The sequence below is a fragment of the Macaca thibetana genome, chromosome X (assembly GCF_024542745.1).
Source record: "Macaca thibetana thibetana isolate TM-01 chromosome X, ASM2454274v1, whole genome shotgun sequence".
In the NCBI taxonomy this organism is placed as follows: Eukaryota; Metazoa; Chordata; class Mammalia; order Primates; family Cercopithecidae; genus Macaca; species Macaca thibetana.
In genome coordinates this window covers 54,244,923-54,264,764 of record NC_065598.1, presented here as the reverse complement: position 1 = coordinate 54,264,764, position 19,842 = coordinate 54,244,923, and the positions used below count along the sequence as shown (strand labels likewise).

Below are 19,842 nucleotides of genomic sequence, written 5' to 3'. Positions count from 1 at the left end.
AGCCTAGCAAGGTTGTCCTCTGGATCTGATTTAATATTTCTTCTTCCCTCTCTTCCTTCTGACTTTGGGCATCACGTGTGTGAACAAGCCTTTTAGAGTCTCATGAAATAACAGATGAATCTCTAGTCCCGGATGTTTGCTGAGCTGGCCACAAGAGCAAGTCCTCTGGAATCCAAGACAAATGTCCATTTAGAAATGTCTCTGTGCCTCCTTTTTTTTTTTCCAGAAAATGGAAACTTGGGAATTCTGCCCCCCCTCCTTCCTGCTACAGCTGTCAGGAAGCTCAGGGGCACACTGAGCCCCATACTCTCTGAGGCGCCTGCTCACATACATTCCCTTGGCTTCCTTCCTCTCAGAGCTCTTTGTTCTGTTTTCTCCCCCACAGGATTGGTTCTACCCTCTGTTTTAACCTTTAAGGAGAATGGGGGAGGGACCTGCCATTTATAGCTTAGGGCTGAAGAGTGCAGGCTGCAGGAACTCAAATGGCCTGTGGGCCTAGCTCCCCGCTGCTGCTGTGTGTCCCTGGACAAGAGACTCATTCTCTCTAGGCCTCTGGCTCCTCATCTACAGCGCAGGCATGACCACAGCTCCTACTTCATAGGCAGTGCTGTTGGAAAATAAACGAGGCCATTCATGTAAAGCGTTTGGAGCCATACCTGCATCTCAGTGAGTGCCACCTAGTCCTAACGGGTACAATGATCATGCAATCTTCTCTTCACCACGTAATTGGGAGGGAGGAATTCTCTCAAAGTCTCACAATGGTCCTGAGCTGTAGATGGCATCTCGTCCATTTTACAGATGGGAAAAGTGAAGTCGAGCAATGGAGTGACTGGCTTTGATGGTTCCACATCAAGGGAGTGTCAATACTGGGATTTGGATCCAGTCTGTGTGTCTGTCTGTGTCTGCTACATCCACTGTTCACCAGTGCTTCTCTAGTTCAGCAGGGTCGAATCAGGCAGGACCTCCTATGCTAAGCAGCTTTGGAGGGGTGGCCACATGAACCAGGGATTTCTCTGTATCTGTCCTCTCGTCTCAGATGAGGTAAGCAGGCCAGCTCCGTGGTTCTCCAACCTGTCATGACATCAAGGTTGCCTGAGACTGGTTAAAGACACAGCTCCCTGGGCCCCATCCCCATGCCAGATCCTGAAGGTTGGGCACCAGAAGTCTGCATTTCTGGCAGCCCATGTCGTGATTCTGATGTAGCCAGTCTGGCCTTCCAAAACCTCTGGGTGAAATTTGAAGCAAGTCTGTGAGGCAAGAAGCTTCTCTTCCCTCCAGGGTGTGAGACGGTGTCCTCCAAAGAGCCTGCACTTGCTGTGCGCTCACTGTCCTGCCATTCTCAGTGGGGATCCAGGGAAAAGCATGATTTGGCCAGTGTGGCTTCTACAACTTCAGCAGAATAAACAGGGAAAGTTTCACACAAAAATTCCTGATTCACACTTGTTTTCTCATTCATTCATGCATTTACTGGCATTACTTTCACCCACTCTTTCCTTCACTCACATTTATTCATTCCTTTTTACACTCACATTCACTCTCTGTGTCAGGCAGATTGCTGTCCCAAAACGCATGGCAAACTCCATGGGCAAACTGATGGTAAACTCATGAGGACATAATTTACAGAGGTGGGTGGCATTAGAGGACCCACAAAGGATGGGCAGAGACTGAGGAACTGTATCTGCCAAAAGCCATTACCACCTCAAGCCCTGAAGGGTCAAGCTGCAATGGCAGTTAAAAGAAAGTGGCAAGAGTCACAGCCAAGGAAGAGGAGCTGCCCATGGGAGCTGATGGCCCGAGTTAGGGGAGCCTCGCGACAGCTAAAGCACAACCCAGCAGATAGGGAGGCATAGGGATAAATACCCGAAAGATCTTGCTCTGACCTCTGCCCATTGGGTGCCATTGTCTCTCACTTGCAGGACAAGGAGCCCAGATGATGCAATCAGCAAGGGTCAGTCTCCTGAAGCACAGAGCGGGACAGGCATATATGGGGAGTGGATTTAGAGGAGCAAGCGGGGAGTAACAAAGAAAGCCCCCCACCATTAGCCCCGAGCTGCCCTTGCTCCTGCTTGGGTCTGGCCCAACCACCTGTCCCACTTCAAGATCTTCGATGTGGGCACATGCTACGTGGTAACCAAGGGCAGGATCACATCCCGAGCCACACAGTCTACTACCTCATGAACATCCCATCACGCCCCACTCCATCTACCTATACCAGCATGGTGAGAGCAAACTCAACGTCAGAGGCCGCATTGGAGGAGACTCTTGCCTCTCAGCTTGCAGCCAGCAGGTAGGGAGGGCCACACACACAGATGGGTTGGCTGGGCTGTCCCAGGTGGGCTGGGGGTGTAGGGGTGGCCACTGCCTGGGTCTTGAGGTGGGGGACCCAGGGATGGGATAGAAGCAGATTCTGTCACTCTTGCTCTTCCACCCATCAGCCACTCAGTCTTGCCCCAGCCACCAAATGACTCCCAATGCCACCTGCTCTGCAGGTCTAAGAGCTTGGCCGCGGCACCCAAGCCCTGCCCAAAGCCAGCTGCTTTATGACAGTGACCCCCTTGACTCTGCCTGACTGGTCCCCTCATCTTTCTCACGACTCTGTGCCTTTGCTGGTGCACCTCCCCTACCTACACGGCCCTCCTCTGTCCCCTCTGTCAGCGGGTGACCATCACTGGTCACACAGACAGCTGCCCTGAGACACCCACCCTTGAATCACTCTTCTCCCCTCCTCACCCCAACACAGGTGTCACACTGACTGTGTGCTTCTTGCCCTCCCCACTCCCTTCCAAGGCCCAGCACTGCCTCCATGGTGTGGTCCAGGAAGCCCTCCTCATCCTCTCCTCCCTCCCAGGCAGGTTGCCATGCCCTGGGCTCTAGTTCTTCCACTTTTGGCCCATGTGTGGCTTTCCTGGCCCGAGTCTCTTTTTCCCAGCCCAGGACAGTGACCTGTGTGTTCTGGGTGCTGGCTGAATAAAGGAATCCATTTCCACAGCATTTACCCCTGCACCTGGGCTTCTTAGCATAGGTATTGTTCCTGCTGGCAAGACTGGTTGAGGGTGGGAAAATGAGTGCAGGAAAGACAGTTGTTGTCACAATTGTCATTTATTGGACACCTATGCACAGTCATGGTGCCATCTGCTTCCGCATGTGTGGCTCATTTCATCTTCCCCACAGGTCTGTGGGGTGGGCATTCCTGCCACCGGTTTATGGATGAGGAAACAGAGAGCAGCCCCAGGGCAGGTGGCCAGGATGAGACAGAGCCAGGACTGACAGCCAGGCCTACCCGCCTGCCCTCTGCTCCCCCACTGGAGAGGTGGGGGTGCCCCAAGCAAGGTGCTGCCCCATGGCTGCCTCCTTGTGGCTCCCTTTCTGTTATCTCTAGACTGACAGCTGCCATCTAGGTAGACTCTGACCTGTGACTCCCCCATGGCCCACTCCTCAGAGCAGAGTCAGAGGCCGCTAGAGGCATGACCCTGGTCCATGGCAGCCCCTGCAGCCAGGGCCGTCTTAGTTGGAGCCATCTCAGACTTGCCCACACAGCTCGGAGCCCAGCTGGACACGTGGCCGTCTCCACAGGGCATACCTCCCTGCACACAAGCGTGTGTGTGCATGTACACAGGCAGTGCCACCTTCACATTCATCACAGAGCACCAGGCCCAGTTTACAAAGCACCTCCCCGTCGAGGTAGCTCTCACTTGTGCAGCACCCACTGTGTACCAGGCCTCAGACTGGGTGCTCCCCACCCACTATCTGAAGTGTGGCCCCCAGAGAGCAGGCCGAGTGAGCCAATGCTCTTTGGATATGAGGCCAGAGAGGGGCAGGGCCATGTCTGAGGGCACAAGGGACCATGTAAGGGAGCTGGGGGAGTTTACCCTACGGCTCCTACCTCCCAGTCAAGGGCTCCTTCCACCAGAGCACGCTGACTGCTGACTCATGTCCATAATAAAATGTATGTATGAAACGCCTATATCCGCATATAGAAATGTGTGCCTGGACCTATGCACCTGTGCAGATGTTCCTAACACATGCCATCAGCGGTTAACAACACACCTAACCACAGAGAAGTGAATCACCAGTTCCTCTGGCCTCCCACAGCCCTTTATGGTTCCCCTCGGTGCTGCCAGTGTTTCCCTCACTGGACTGGCCGTGTCTTGAGAACAGGAACACCCCAGCACCCAGCACAGGGTGCTCACTACGTGGAACCCTGCAGTCACTATACATGACAGTTGAAGGAACAAATAAATGTCTGAATGCGTTGAGTATCTGACAGACCGGGATGCTGTGTGGAGCCTGTGACAAGCCCCATCCAGAGAATCAAAGCACAAGCTTCTAGCATTTTGGAGCAAAAGCCATGCTCTCTTCATCAAATAACCGCTCACTTTTTGAGAAGTGGCACTTGGCACCTGATGATTAATACAACAAGGTCGAACTACTGGCTCATGGTAGAGGGTGAGCACTTAACCACGGGACCCCAAGTGACCATGCAACCTGAGCTGCCCAGCCTGGGCCTGTGCCATCTTATCCACCAAATCATAAAGTCGGGCAGGCAATGACAATGCTTGTCACCAAAGGGCAGTGGTCACAGGAGATCAGACCGGAGCAGGCCCTGCAGGCACAAGTGAGTTACGGGAGGCTCACCCTCCCCATAACACCTTCTCCTGCCGCATGGCTTGCCCTCCCTCCGCTCACACCGAGGGCCTTGTGTGGAGTTCCCAACAAGCAGCTTCCCAAAGAAGGAAAAAAGCCCAGGAGCATGGTTTGCGAATTGACACACATGGTAAGCAGGAACTAGCTGGAGGCTGAGCTGTGGTGCAACAGCCCCACTCAGATGCGACCCTGACAGGAAGTAAAAAAAAAGAAATCCTCTTCGGAGTCAAAACTCAACAGCTGTGCATGTGGTTGATCTCTGTCCAGAAAGCAACCTGGCCAGGGGCACTGATCAATACAGATTGCTTCTGCCAGATAGTCAGAGACTGGGAAGGAACAAGATTGGAGAATTGATAGCAATAATGACCATATAATAAAATACTTTATTATGTGTATTATAATACACATAATGAGTATTATAAAATACTCATCATGTGCAAGGCACAGTTCTAATTGCTTTGCCTGCATATATATGAGGAGCAAGTGGACAGATCTCTCAGGATGGGTTGTGTGGGGATATTTGTGTCCCACGTGAGTGCTCACCAAAAGGAGCATGATTACGCAGCCCGTGGAAATCTGTCAGCCTCTTCTCCAGACACCCAGTGCTTGTTCAATGAGCCAATGAACAAAATTATCATAGTAGAAGGGATGGATGTTATGCACCAGTTCAACATCGATTTACCTTCACATTTAACTTTTTACTTAAATATTTTATTCATTATTAACCCTGTATTGAATAAAAAGAGTAAGGTTTATTTTTTATGTATAAAGCACAAATATACATAGTTATTAAATAGATATCTACAGTATATCTGTGTAAATAAAACTACATGGGGAAGGACAATTAGGATAAAAATGTCTAAAAAGGCTTCTTAGAGGGTGATAATAAAAAAAATAGGTGGAGAAGATGCTGAGGGGGCTCTGTCCACCACTAGCCAAGGGGAAGATACATGATACAATCTAGAATAATTTGGAATTTACTTAATAATATACTGAAGAAAAAACCGAAAATTGTGGGAGTTTATTCGTCACAGTAATGGCCTCCAGGCTGATGAAGATGGCAAAAACATGAACAACGGTCTGTCCTCATTTCCCCCGCCACTCCCTCTCCCTGCTCCAAACACTCCCCTACTTGCCTGGGACCAGACCTGCTCTCTCCTTCCCTGCCCCACCTGCCTTCAGTCCTGACACTTGAGGAACAGGGAGTGAGGAGTGAAGAAGAGCCAACCCCTTCTCCTGTCAAATTCTAGGCTTTGTGGGAAGGGAAGAAGAGGTGGGTGCTCTGCAAGCCCGGTGTCCTGTGGAGGGAAGGCAAGAGGAAAGAACAGAGTTCTTCCTGACTATGATTCACACTTACTCTATCAAACACTTGGAACTCATTAGCATCACAGTCCATGAGTTCCTCACCACCCCATCATCCCCCATCCCTTCCATTTTCAGATGGACATCACCAGAGAATCTGAGAGGGCCCTAGACACAGTACCCACTGAGAGTCCTTCCTAGGAGGCCAAAGCTGCCTGTGACTTTGTCTACCTGTCCCGGGTAGTACCCAGGCCCTGAGGAGACCATATCCTAGTCTTCAATGGAAGAGCCTCTATTTCTAGTGAAGATTACTTCAGCAGGTCTCAATTCACAGCCACAGGCAAGGAGCTGTCTTGCTGCAGATGGGGCTGTTTCTCTTTTTAAAATTCTGTTCCCTAAGCAATAGATTGCTTATAGATTCTACAGGAGGGGAGAGGTGGCCATTACAGGGGCCTCATTGTCCACAAGATTGTCCCAGTGATTAGGAGCCCAGTAATGTGGGGATTGGAGATGGTGAGGGCTTCGTGGGGAGAAAGGTGGTCCAGGGCAGTACCCCTCAAAAACAGGGAGGTGGATCTGTAATAGCCTGAGGGCCCTGTCCCTTAGTGAGCAGCGTAGCTGAGAGGACACCACCTTCAACAACATGTGGGCACTTTGGCACCTGGCTCATAATGCTCCCCTCCCTCCCACCTCCTGCCACCATCTGGGTGATTTCACTGTCCACATGGATAACCCAACCAATACCCTAGCCTCCCAGACCACTGACTTCGCATCTGCAGGAAGCATCTCTACCCTTCGACTACCCATCCCTTGAACCTCACCATCACCCAGAGCTCTCTGTGCTGTGACTTCCTAAATACAATCATCCCATTGTCTGACTAGTCCCCCAGATCACACTTCTGATTCTCTCAATACCCCTTTCCAGATACCTGGAATGCTGCCAGACATATAGCAGGCACTCCTAATGAGGACTTCACTGAGACTCCTGCACTGTCAGATGCACATCACTCACAGAGATATCCACAGACTCCTGTACTGTCCCCCCATCTATCACACACTCTCCTCATCTCTCCTCCCCAAGCCTGCCTGGATCCCATGGTCCATTTCTTCCCCCACTCTGTGTACAACTACTACATGTCAGGTACCATGGACACAGAGGTGAAGGAACAGACTCATACAGTCACTGCCCTGGTCCGGTGTTCTTATTCCAGATCCAAACAGCAGAACCCAAACCTTGGAATAAACCAACACTCATCTTCATGGTTCCCATACCAAGATTACTGAGCACCTTGCTATGTTTCCCCAAAAATCATGGGCTCCATCCTCTATCGGGGCCTCCCTACTGCTCAACATCCTCTCACAGTCCCCCTCCCTGAGTCCTATCTGAGTAGTCCCTCCTCCCAGGCCTTCCCACAACCCAACTCCTCTCACCTCCTCCAGGACTGGGCTGCAGAAGTCAACCTTCAACTTCTTCCTCTCCATTGGCTCCTCCCTACTCAAGTCTCTCTCCTTCCCCAAGAAAATGTTCCTTTGTTCCTGTATCTCCATTTAGCTCTGTACCTCTCTCTCTCCTCATTCAAATTTCTCAAAAAGAGACTCTATATTTGATGTCCAGTCTCCTCTACCTATGCTTTCTGCTCCAGACTTGCCGACCTCAAGCCTCTCCTTCAAAGTGTGTCCTCTGTAACTACAATCTCTTTAACTCCACCCCACTAAAATCCCACCACCCTGAAGGCTAGACGTGAGGCCCAATCTATCCCAGAAAGGTGTGTTAATCTCACTCCTGGGAATCCAACAATATCACCTCAAACTAAGCACAGACTGAGGTGGAAACTTTCCCAACTCATTCATTTTTAAATGTGATACCAAAATGTGACGGCCCACCAAAAAAAGCGATAAACTCAGAAATGGCAAATAGATTTAATGCAGAGTGTCAACTTCAATTGATTGATAGTGGCTGCCTAGAGTGCTGTGTTGAGTAGGTTTCTGAGGATGCACCCTGGCTTGAAGAGAAAGACTGGCAGGATTAACAATATCTGAAAACACAAGTAAGAGAAAATAAAAGGGTCAATTGACATCCAGCAAACACGAACGAATAAAATGCCAAAAGCAGTGTCTTGGCACACTCTCCACATCATTCTCCAGCTTGGGCCTTCCTAGAATCATCCAGCTCCTCATCCCAGCCCCATAAGCCCCAGATGTCCCCACTGAAACCAAGGCAGATACCTGAAATCTCACTTGTAGGAGAAACCACAGGCACCAGAGCTGCCACTGGTGCTGGCACCAGCTCCACCAAGGCCAGCGAAGAGCCCAAAGGTGAGAGTGGCGGTCAGGCTGGCACCAGCACTGAAGCCACCACTGGTGCTGGCGCTGGCACTGGCACTGTTATTGGTACTGGTACTGGCACCGGTGCTGGCACTGCCACTCTCTTGGGCTTTGGCTTTAGCTTCTGCTCCCGCCTGGATCCGGGCTTTGGCCCAGGGTCCAATATCAGCTTCATCCCAGTTGCAGGGCCCGGCAGCATTCTCCGAGCCAAGCCCAATGCCCATTCGAGCTCTAATCTCGGCCCTCGCCTTGGCTTCAGCTGCAGCCTCAGCTGCAGCCTTCAAATCCGCTTCCATCGCCTCTCGGTACTGAGCTGCCCATTCCTTGGGATCCTTCTTTTGTACCTGAAACAAAAATAACCATCAGAAGGACCACAGAGGGATTAAGCCATAGTAATAATACAGTATTACTATGTAAATAACCATCAGAAGGAGCATAAGAGGATTAAGCATCTACTCTTTATGCTAGGCGCTATGCTACATGCTTAGTGTAAAAAGGTAAGAGTAATAATACAGTATTACCAGTAATTATGCACCTAATATTCCATCCCTGCTCTGACATTTACTAGCTCCATGACTTTGGACATGTCACCTACCAACCTCTCTGGGCCTCAGTTTTCTCATCTGTAACAGGGCAATGACATATCAGGTTTTAAGGCTTAAATGATTCAGATAAAGTACCTGTTACAGTGTTTTGACAATTAACAGAAGCACCAAAACATTCAGATTTGAACTTCAGACTGCTCTGCACACAGCCTGCCCCAGCCAGGGGCACCCCATGCTCTTGACTTGCCGAGCTCAGGCAGCTCTCCAATTACCTTGCAGGCAAACTTGAGGACTTTCATCTTGCTGGTCTCATAGTAAGAGCGCAGGCCCCAGAAGAACTCATATTCAGGGGGATTGCTATTGGGGACTCTGGCATAGTCCAGGTACCTTGGAAAGAGAGGTTCAAAGCCTTTATTTCTAAGACCATTCATGGCCTACCCATGCATAGACTGGACAGGCTCCAGATGGCAACATTATCCACTAATTACTGCAGTCTTTCTTCCAATATTGAGCCCTGTCCCACTGGTCTTGACCAGAAGCCACACAAAGGTGTGGGGGGACATTTGTTCATAGGGAAGCCACAAGTTTGAGGCCCTCATCACAATGACCCCAGACTCCTGTTGGGTGTGTTGTAAACAGAGGAGCCATTCTTTGGGCCCCCTGCTCTGAGCACACCCCACTGCAAGTGTCTTGACCTCAGACTGGCCAAGCCCGGAAAGGCCCACCACAGAAAATGACCGGAAAGACTACAGAGGAAGAATCGCCAATAGCAGCATGCTTCACAAATGTTGAATTCCTGACCCTTTGTGTGTGTGTGTATGTTTCTGTGTGCACATGCGTGTGGCTGTGTGAGTGCTCACATGTCCTCTAAGGACCAAGGATAGGTGAGCCTTGGCCAGAAATTCAAGAGGACTGGACTCCAGGCCCATACCAGTTGTGGGCCATGCTCAGATCGCCTCTCTCGGAGCCCCAGGTCTCTCAACTGTAAAACGGGGAAGGGATGATAGCTGCAGGGTAATTATGAAAATGAAATGAGATGTACAAGTCAACTCCCCAGCATGGTACCTGGTTGCCTGAAGCTACCATTCTATGTCATTTCTTTATGGAAATTAATTTCTATGAAGCTCTAGTTAGCAGAGTAAAAGGAACTAAGGCTTTGGAGCTAAGTTCTAAACACAACTCTTCTACTTGCTACCTGTGTACCCCTGACCAAATGACTTCGTCTCTCTAAGCCTCAGTTTCTGCATACATACAGTGATGGTAATGATAATCCCTCCCTTGCAGAACTGGTCTCAAGACAAATGTTGAGGTACATGTAACAGATCAGGAAACATGTGCTGCTTCTGTTTCCCATCACCACCCAAGGAATAATCCACCACCTGCATACACGCAAATATGCAAATACATACACACATAGACACATGCATGCAGGCACCATGGCTTTATCACTCAGTTCTGAAATAGGCCAAATGCATGGAACACATGAACACCAGACAGATACTTACTTCTGCTTCACAAACTCATCAGTGATGAGTTTCTTCACGTCCCCAAAGAGTGAATGATGTATCCTGAGAGAAGAAAAAGAAAAATAAATAAACAAATACATTCACTCAAGGTTGTGACACTTCCCAGATGTGGGCAGAGGCATTTCCAAGATAGAAAAGAGGTTTCCAGCACAAGAGGGAAGCTCCATAGAAGCCCAAGAGACACTGATAGAGGGAGCAGAGAGTTCAGGCCCATCATCCACCCAGGTCAGAACCCTGGGCCCTCTACCCAGTCCAGCACCCCACCCGCTCCACCAGACCACCAGACTGATGCAATCCTAGGACCATCCTCTCTTGCCAAAGGACAACACGGACAGCAAGCGCTGAGAGAGCCCAATCATACCCAGGGCGCAGCCCCAACTTGCGCAGCACCTCCCAGATGACAGCTGCGAGGGGAGGCAAGAGGAGACAGGGACAGAAATTGAACACATGGAATCCAGACCATGGCCACCCATTCAGCTGCATGCCCAGCCACTCACCCTCACTGGACCGATTTCCATTCATGAAGATGATGCTAAGAAGCACCATGAGCAGACCCAGCTTGGGTGAGTCCTTAGTCCTAGAGAAATAACAGGACAGAGAGGTTTATGTCCAGCAGCCACCACAGACACACCAGCCAGCTCACTAGGCTAGCCTCTCCCAGATGCCTCAGATACAGAATTCTGCCCAGTCTCTGCTGCCAGCTCTATGCCACCCTGGGCAAGGCACTTAGACTTGCAAGCCTCAGTTTACTATTCAGTAAAATAGAAAAATCATATTCTCCCTTCCCTGGGTTTCCAAGAAGACGGAAGAATGGCTGTCAACCTGGTACAACACAAGCACTCAGTCCATGTGAATCCCTTCTTTCTCTCCCAGAACCTTCAGCCCCACTGACACTCCTGCGCTTCATGCATCCTGATCCACCCATACCAGGAAGCCCTCCTTGAGAACCACTCTGCCAAGGCCAGGCCAGGCACCCAGTAGGAAGAGGCGAGCAATGACAGGCCTGCTTTCCTGGGAAGCTTCTACAGAAACAGCAAAGCTGACAGCAGGAATGTCCCACCTCAGGCTCCTACACCCTTCAGTCAATCATAATCAGGCATCACTACTGTGAGCAGGGCTCCAACTATGCATGGGAACTGGGACGGGGCTTTTGAGTCCCTGCCTTTCCTGACTCTCTAAGAGGATGGGGGAAGTAGGACAAAGAAGGGGTAGCAGCACATGGCCAAAGCAGAAGCCCCCCACACCTCAGCCCTTTCCCAGCTTACGTTCCCAGTATGCCCGCATCAGTGGGCTCCAAGGTGCTGAGAAGAATGTACAAGTGGTCATTCTTATCAATTTCCTTCAATTGAATCCCAAATACCTGTGGATGGGAAGAACAGCTTGTGAGATGACAAAATTCAGCTTCTGGGGCATGCTGCAGCTCCCTATGTACCTAGGCGTTTTGCATGTGTGAGAAATCAGTGAGGTAATGCACACAAAGTACATAGCTAAGTGCCTGGCACCCAGTAAACATGCAGCAAATGTACTATTGTCATCATCGTCTTTGCGATGAGTGGGAATCTAGGGAGACAGAGAATGGGGAATGAAAGGGAGAGGTGAAATCTGAAATACATGGCATGAGCTGTGGACAGAAGCCAGGACTAAGTTGGGTGTCTTGGGTCCTAACTGTACTTTTACCATTGACTTGCTGTGTGACCCATCACTCATCTACACCCCTCCCTAGGCCATTGTCTGCCCCTCAGCATAGTGATGGAGCTAGATTAGCAGGTCTCTCTGGTTCCCCTGAGAAGGAACTTGCACATTTTTGTTCAATTCAAGGCTTCCCCACTGTGCCCATCCCCCAGGGCTGCCCCTTCACCTTCTCCAAGGAATAGCCTGCTCGTTCAATGATTTCAGGGTACACATCAGTGTATTCTTTGATGATGTCCTTCAGCATGTCTGCAAGGGGAAAGTGGTGTAAGCACCTGACTGAAGAGATGCCAGGTGGCCCTGATGCCCAAGCTATAGACTCTTTGCCAACCACACCAAGGGTGGCATAACCAGGTTCTGTGCTTATCAACAGAGATGCTAGCACTGCCAAATTAGAACTTTGGGAGGACAGAGATATAAGCATAAGAGCAGCAGATATCCCCAGCACAATGATGCAAGGGCAATGGAGGGCAGAGCTTAGGGTAGAGGGAGGATTGGTAGGACTTTACCTGAGCGCTTGATGGGAATCTTCGTCTGGTCTTTAGCCAAAAGGTACTTCACCAAATCATTTGCCTGGCAGAGTAGAAAAAGATGGAAAGACCAAAACAAGTTTGCTGAAAACTTGAGACGATGGCAAAGAAAAGGGCAGCCAAGGCAGTAGGAAAGGCAGAGTAAAAAGGACAGAGTTCTTACCCTCCCTTGCAAAAGGGCCACATCCCGAGGTGGTGGTGCTTCAGGCTCTTGGGATGACTGGAGCTTGGCAGCTCTACGGCGAGCCTTGCCCCTACGGGCTTTAGGTGATCTCAGGGAGAGCAAGGCTCTCCGGGCCCAAGCAGCCAACCGAGTCCTTGATGCCCTGCGGGCCCAAAAAGCTATGGGACCCCTTGAAGCCCTGCGGGCCATTGAGGCCATTAGGGCCTTTGAGACCCTTCGGCCACCTGTGGTTCCAGAAGCCTGACTCTGATCACTGCTGCCATCCTCTTCCCCATCCAGATGCTTCACCTGCATCAACAGAAGCTCAACATCACCAGATGAAACAGGTGGTCCTTTTCCTCTCCCTATCTCTTCCAGGAAGCACCCGCCAATCCCGTCCCTGTAGTAACAGCCTGACTTAATAGATGTTGGCTATGCTGAACCCTGGGTTTGTTTCTCACTGACTTCCAAGCAAGTGTTTCATCTGCCTAGCAGGCCAGGAGCAAACCAAGGGTGGGTGGAGGCTGAGTCTTCTTCTCTTTCTGTGCCCACTACTGGCTCTGCTTGAACCATCCCTAGAAAAACTGCTTCACCTCTCTGGAACTCAGCTTCCTTCTCTATAAAATTGGGGCTATGAGAATTACTTTCAGGATTTAATGAGATAACCTGCATAAATGTGCTTAGCTCAAGGCCTAACACAGGGCAGCTACTATGTAAATATAAACTGCATTATATTCAGATTGCAGCTCTGTGTATTCCTGTCTCATCTCCCCATCAGTCTGCAAGCTCTCTGAAGACAAGAATTACATCACATTACTTTCAGTGCCCCCCACAGCCCTGATGAGCACAGGGATCTTTCTAAATGTTTGTAGAACAAATGAACCAACTGAGAGGAGAGGAGTAGAAAACGAAGGGTGGTGACTGCAGAGGTCTTACCTTTCGGGCTTTCTTGGCTTTGACCTTGGGCCGAGTATCCTGATTCTCCTGAGACTGGGAGGCTGCACTCTCAGGCTCAGGTTCATCTGCTGGGGCCTGAGAGGCAGCAGCCTCAGTCTCCTGGGCCTTAGTATTGACCTTCGTATCAGCCACACAGCTGACCTTTTTGGTCTCGGTGGCAGGCATTGTCACAGCCTGCGGGTCAGCATTCTGTTTCTTGGTGTCAGCTGCTAGACTCTTGTTTTCAGCCGCCAGAACCTGGGTACCAGTCAGCTGAGTAGTAGATGAGGCCTGGGTGGCAGGTGCCTCCTGAGCCTCTGGGGTCTTTGAGACCTCTGTGGCCTTTGAGACCCCAGAGGTTTTTGAGACCTTCACATCCTCTGAGACCTCCGGTGCCTTTGAGGCCTTCGGTGTCTCTGGGACCTCCACATTCTGGGTCACTGTCAATAGAGTCTGCATCATCGAGCTACTGTCCTTTTCTGAAGCTTCAGCCTGCAAGAGGAAGCAGGGAAGTTCACAGACCTTCTCCCCACCCCCAACTAAGCAAATGGTTCCAAAATTCCAAGGCCACACTTCTCTGACCTGTACTCGTACCTGCGGTGTGCTCTGACCACCTCAGCCGAACAAGGCCTCCCTTTCCTCTGAGCAAGAACTGAAGGCAGAAGAGGGGCCCGCCCACCTTCTCTCCCTCCCTCCACTGGGCAGGGGGACACCCAGGCAGGAAAGTAGGTGGAGAAGGACAAGGATGGGAGGGGAAGAGCCAAGGGACTTAAGGCAGCAACAAGGGCTGGAGAGGAAAAGCAGCTGGGGAAAGGACAGAAAGAGGCCTTACCTGGAAGCTAGTTAGACCCGCACCACTCTCGCTTGTGTCAGACATGTCTCAATTTGGCCTGGCAAGAGCTGAGCCTGAAGAGGAGAAGGCCTGGGTCAAGTTGAAGCCCACTGAACGTCCTCTCCCCTGTTGTGCCTGGAGGCTGATCCTTACCTTCCGCAGGTCCCCAATTCCAACCCCCTCCACCACCCACAACGACTCCGTTCTCAGATACAGGAATCCAAAGCTTCTAAGTCTCAATTGTCTGCAGCCGCACCCTCCCCTTCTCCAGGAAGATGTGCCAGCGCGGCAGCTCTGAGGACCCCGCCCCTTTTCCCAGTGCACCCCCCACCCAGCCGCAGGTCGATAGAGCGCATGCGCGTCGGCTGCAGGGCCGTTCTCAGCCCCGCCCGCTTTCCCAGCACGAGCCCTTTCTTTGATGTCCACCGTGCACATGCGCATTCAGCAGCTGGCTCGTCTCAGTGCTGGCCCTTCTCAACACGCCCCTTTCAGCGATACATAGTGCGCATGCGCAGTGATCGTGGTCTCAGTCTGGCACTCTGCCCCGACACACGCCCCTCTCCAGGTCCGCAGTACCATTCGGTCCCGCCCCCTGCCCAAGAAGCCTTCCTCCAAAATTGTCGCAGTGTCTGGTGGGCCCGGCCCCTCCCCTACTCAGGCCCTACCGAGTCCAGTGTCTCTTGGCCCCGCCCTTCTTCCTAACACGCCCCCCTCCAAACAGGCGCATCTTGGTTCCGCCCCTTCCCTATTACACCCCCTCCTCAAATAAATATTGAGCTAGTGATTCCATCTTGGGCCCGGTCAAACCGGGTCCAGTCCCCTCCCTTCCCAGCCGGATGGATCCGGTACGATCCGATCCTCATGACAGGTTTTCTCCAGATCCCAGAGGGTGCGGCCGACCCCTAGCGGGGCTCTCATCCAAAAGCCCGCCCGGCTGCTCACCTCGTCCTCCTACAGTTCCCGAGAGCGTCCACTCACTCCAAGCCCCTCCGAAACTCAGAGACTGCCCTCCCTTCTCTAGGCCGGAAGTGGTCCCGCCCCTTTCCGCCTCCCTAGGGGGCCTCCGTCCCAGCCTGTCTGCCCCTCCCCCGCTCCCTGCTCCTCATTCCTTATGCCCCCCTCCGTATTCCCTTAGCCTGGCTCCTTACTCCCTATTCCCACCTCACATTTTCTATTTACTCCAGAATTCCCTCTTCCCATTCCTTACATCCTCCTCCGTGTTACGATTGCACACCCTGCCCCTCAGTATTCCTTAACCCCTCTCTGCATCCCCATTCTCTTCTCTGGATCACTCCCCCTTAGTGTTCCCCTCCCTCCTTGTATTCCTCGTCCCCCTCCCAACATTCCTGGTTCCCCGTTTTTCTCCCCTCCTCCTCCGCTCGTCTCTGCTCCCAGTCTATACAGCCTACCACTTTCTCAGTCGTCCTCATTGCCTACACACCACTCCAGGTCACCTCTGCTTCAGCTGCAGTGGTGCAGTAAGAATTGCTCATCTGCCTGGCTATGGGTTCGAGGGGTCTGGAACCACTCTATGACCTCCATAAAACCCCAATCTCAACGCACCTCACCTTGTCCTCCAGCGAGTTCGGGATGCGTCTGCCTTCTCTAAGTCCCTCTCGAAGTCTCAGCCTCCTGGACTAGAGCTGCAGACAGCCCAACCCAGCCCAGCCCCTTTCCGCAGCCCCCTGCCACCCCCCCTCGCCTTCCTCGGGGGTGGGGCAATGGGGCCCTGCTCAGGGCTGTCTGACGCCAAAGCCCATGTTTATGCCACTGTACCAGGCTCAGTCTGAAACTCTTCCAACCCAAACCGCCCCCGAAAGAAAGTCATTCATTGAATTTATTTTTATATCTTCATTTTTTCTTATTACAAAGGTAATATGTTGTTGTTTTGTTGTTGTTGTAAAAATTAAAACAATGCAGTAATATATAACATACCAATGAAAGGCCACTCTTATCTCCCAGAAATAACCACTATTAACATTTTGCTATCCAGATTTTTTTTCTATTCGTATACTAATTATTCAGGTTCTCTCTCCGACAAATGGTACACTATACATACCTTCTGTTCTGCGACCTGTTTTTTTCCAGTTATATATAAAAAATCTTTCCGTTAGTGCACATTTTTCTAAACAGTTGCATGATCTTTTCTTGTATAGATGTCCCATAATTTATTGAACCAGTCCAGTACACATGTACATTTAGATTGTTTGGGGCACTTTTTTTTTATTTAGGGTATTTTTTGCTAGCTCAAATGCTACAAAAACGTCTTCCATTTTGATAACAAAAGATACAAAATTTGTCAACTTACTCCTAAAAAGTACATGGAATAACGTTCCCACCAGCAATGTCTCTCGTGTACGTGTCACATATTACAAATATTTTTCATGTTATTTATGATAATTTTTGCCAAACAAAAATGTTTAATTATTATGTAGTCAAATATATCCATTTTTCCTTCATCACAACTGGATCCTGCTGCTTGCTTAAAGATGCTTTTCATGTTCCTATAACAATCCCCGTTTTTTTTCCTTGAAGCACTTTTGTGGCTTTATTATTTACATTTAGATGTTTGATCATTTCAAAATTTATTTTCTATACGGATTCAGCTTGATTACTCTCCAAACTCATAGTCTCTTACCCCTACATCATGTGCAAACTAATCCATCTTTTCCCTCTCTGCTTTGAAATGGCACCTCTATCACATAATAAATTCACATAAGCAATTGGATCTATTCAAGAAAACAAAATAAGATGTAAAATAATAGGAAGTAGACAAATCATCATTAATTACTGGATATATAAATGCAGACCTGGAAAACCCAAGAGCATCAACTAAAAAGTTATTAGAAACCATAATAAAATTCAGCACAACGGTTAGTTGTGGAAATAATATTCAATGCCTTTCCACATATAAATGTAATTCAAATGGACACAAGTCTCCTGCTTTATGTGGTCACCTTTTACTGTGTAAATAACATATCATGAATCCCTATGTTCTATGGATAATTCAAGATAGACACACACACAAATTTCTTGCATATTCAAGGCAGGCTTCTGTTTTCCTGTCTTTTCTCTTTCTCTGAATTGTTGCTTTCTCCAAGTGTGTGATATCAGTTCACCATGTTCTTGCCTCCCAGATTTTCTCCCTTATCCACACTAGACATAGCGCCTCCTTTTCTTCTATTTCTGGCATCTCAAATTCCCAATCCCTTCCAAATCGTGGCAAGTTGGCAAGTTTTGAATGCCAAGATAAGGACTTTGGTCTTGATCCTGAGAACACCCAGGAGTTATTAAAGGATTCTAGGCAAGGATACAGCATAGGTTTGTGTTTTAGAAAGAACACCTAGCTGCTATATGGAGTATGGAATAGGTGTTGTCTTGGAAACAGGGAGAGTACTTATGCCTTTTGTAGTCATCTAGGTAAGCAATGATTGTGCTTTGACCTAGAGTGGTGGCAGGTAGTGAGAAGTGATTGAATCGAGGAGATAGTAAAGAAGTAAAAAGTAATTGGACTTGAGTAACTGAAGACGAGTGGAGTGTCAAAGGGAACTCTTGGCGATCTGATTTGAGAGATTGTGTGAATGGTAACTCCTCTCACTGAGATCAGGAATACTGAAGGAAGAGCGGGTTTGAGGAGCAGGTTAGAGGAGAACTGAACATTGCTTTTAAGGCACCTGTGGCATGTCCATATGGAAATGTACCACAGGCAGTTGAATATACATGTCTGAAGCTCAGAGAAGTGGTCTAGGCTGAGGCTATAGATCTAGGAGTCATCAGTACATAAATAGTTCTTTAATTCATGAGAAAGGGCAACAGCACCCTGGTGAATGCACAGTGCTAGAAGAGATATGGGCCCACGGAAGAGCCCTGCAGCCCAAAAGCACCTTTGGTATAGGTGGAGGAAAAGGAACTCATGAAAGAGATTGATAAGGAGTGACCAAAAAGGCAGAGAGAAAAACAGGAGAGGGCCGGGTGTGGTGGCTCACACCTGTAATCCCAGCACTTTGGGAGGCCGAGGTGGGAAGATCACCTGAAGTCAGGAGTTCAAGACCAGCCTGGTCAACATGGTGAAACCCCATCTCAACTAAAAACACAAAAAATTAGCTGGGTGTGGGGGAGCACACCTGTAGTCTCAACTACTCGGGAAGCTGAGGCAGGAGAATCGCTTGAACCTGGGAGATAGAGGTTGCAGTGAGCCGAGATTGTGCCATTGCACTCCAGCCTGGGTGATAGAGCAAGACATCATTAAAAAAAAAAGGAGAAAGGAGTGTCACAAAAGTAAGGAAAGAGATTGTTTCAAAAGGAGGGAGGAGTCAAGGTCAATAGTGATGAATGTTGCCAAGAATCAAGAAAAGTAAGACCTGAAAAAATGTCTGGGGATTTTGACGATCAAGTGGTGGTCTCTGGTGACCTTGGAAGGAATAGCTTCAGTGAACATGTTTGTGGCATAGATTGCTAATTGCTTACCCTGATATCCATGCTCTTCTTCTTCCTTAGTAATAAGCCATCTGATTTTTAGCTAGATACATAGCCTCCCAGAATAAAGGCCATGAGGACTAGGGTCACACTCTAAAGATACTGGATTAATAAACTAAAAAGAACCTGGATCCATAACAATTTCATGAAGCCAACGTGAACTGCCTACCTCTGGGTTTCTTTTAGGTGAAGCAAATAGATACATGTCTTATTTAAGCCATTGTTATTTCAGAGTCTATTCCATGCAGCAGTTTCCTGATTACAGTAAGTTGAGATATGAATAGCAGGTGAGGTATTCATGACAATGGGTATGGAATGCTTTCCCAAGAAACGCTTGAGTTTGATTTCAAGGCTCTCCCAAAATCCAGCCCTGACTAAGTTTCCAGCCTTTTTCCTGCTGTTTTTCTGAAAGTACTAGATATAGTTGCCTATATTCCACCTAAACAGAACACTTCACTATTACCAGATATGCCCTGCCTTCTCTTGCCTAGCAGCCTTTGTTAAGCAATTTTGTCCCCATGGGGAAGACCCTCTGTTACAACTACACTTCTGGTATATCTACGCTAGGTTACAATCTCCAACATTTTAAGTTTCACAATGTTTTCGGTCCCACTTGTGGTCTTTGGGATCCTGGGGTAACTTAAAGGAATACAGAGTCAGAACCTTAGGAGATATTATTGGATTCAGGAAGTCAGGAAAAATCTCAGTCCAAATCTATCAGAGAGGCATTCCCAAAGATTGTCAAACCCAAACTTCCCCAGACCCCTCTCAATTCCACCACCTTCATAACATAATACCATTAACACCCTTATCTTATGACCTGGGGATCAGAGGGCAGGAGGCAACCTCATCAGGGGAGAAAAGACAAATTAGT

The 19,842-nt window shown here is 49.3% G+C and overlaps 1 protein-coding gene and 1 non-coding gene across 5 annotated transcripts in view; both read right to left on the bottom strand.

Annotated features, from left to right (window-relative positions):
* Positions 1-7,847: 7,847 nt before the first annotated feature.
* The window catches only part of MAGED2 (MAGE family member D2), a 645,534-nt gene continuing 633,539 nt past the window's right edge, over positions 7,848-19,842 (bottom strand). The window contains exons 2-14 of one of the 4 annotated variants that reach the window (XM_050776914.1): positions 16,061-16,158; positions 14,493-14,566; positions 13,661-14,152; positions 12,725-13,033; positions 12,541-12,604; positions 12,201-12,280; positions 11,608-11,702; positions 10,840-10,919; positions 10,704-10,746; positions 10,322-10,384; positions 9,089-9,203; positions 8,173-8,615; positions 7,848-7,982 (exon numbers count right to left, since the gene is read on the bottom strand). In XM_050776914.1, coding sequence (XP_050632871.1) covers positions 8,181-8,615; positions 9,089-9,203; positions 10,322-10,384; positions 10,704-10,746; positions 10,840-10,919; positions 11,608-11,702; positions 12,201-12,280; positions 12,541-12,604; positions 12,725-13,033; positions 13,661-14,152; positions 14,493-14,537 — 1,821 coding nt within the window. In that variant the 5' untranslated portion in view covers positions 14,538-14,566; positions 16,061-16,158 and the 3' untranslated portion in view covers positions 7,848-7,982; positions 8,173-8,180. Of the gene's footprint in view, positions 7,983-8,172; positions 8,616-9,088; positions 9,204-10,321; positions 10,385-10,703; positions 10,747-10,839; positions 10,920-11,607; positions 11,703-12,200; positions 12,281-12,540; positions 12,605-12,724; positions 13,034-13,660; positions 14,153-14,492; positions 14,567-14,645; positions 14,835-16,055; positions 16,209-19,842 lie in introns of those variants that run through there. The other 3 variants (XM_050776915.1, XM_050776912.1, XM_050776913.1) reach the window with 3 other exon arrangements.
* On the bottom strand, positions 9,367-9,494 carry LOC126947043 (small nucleolar RNA SNORA11). The gene has a single exon (XR_007722894.1). It is a non-coding gene; the product is annotated as a small nucleolar RNA SNORA11 (small nucleolar RNA).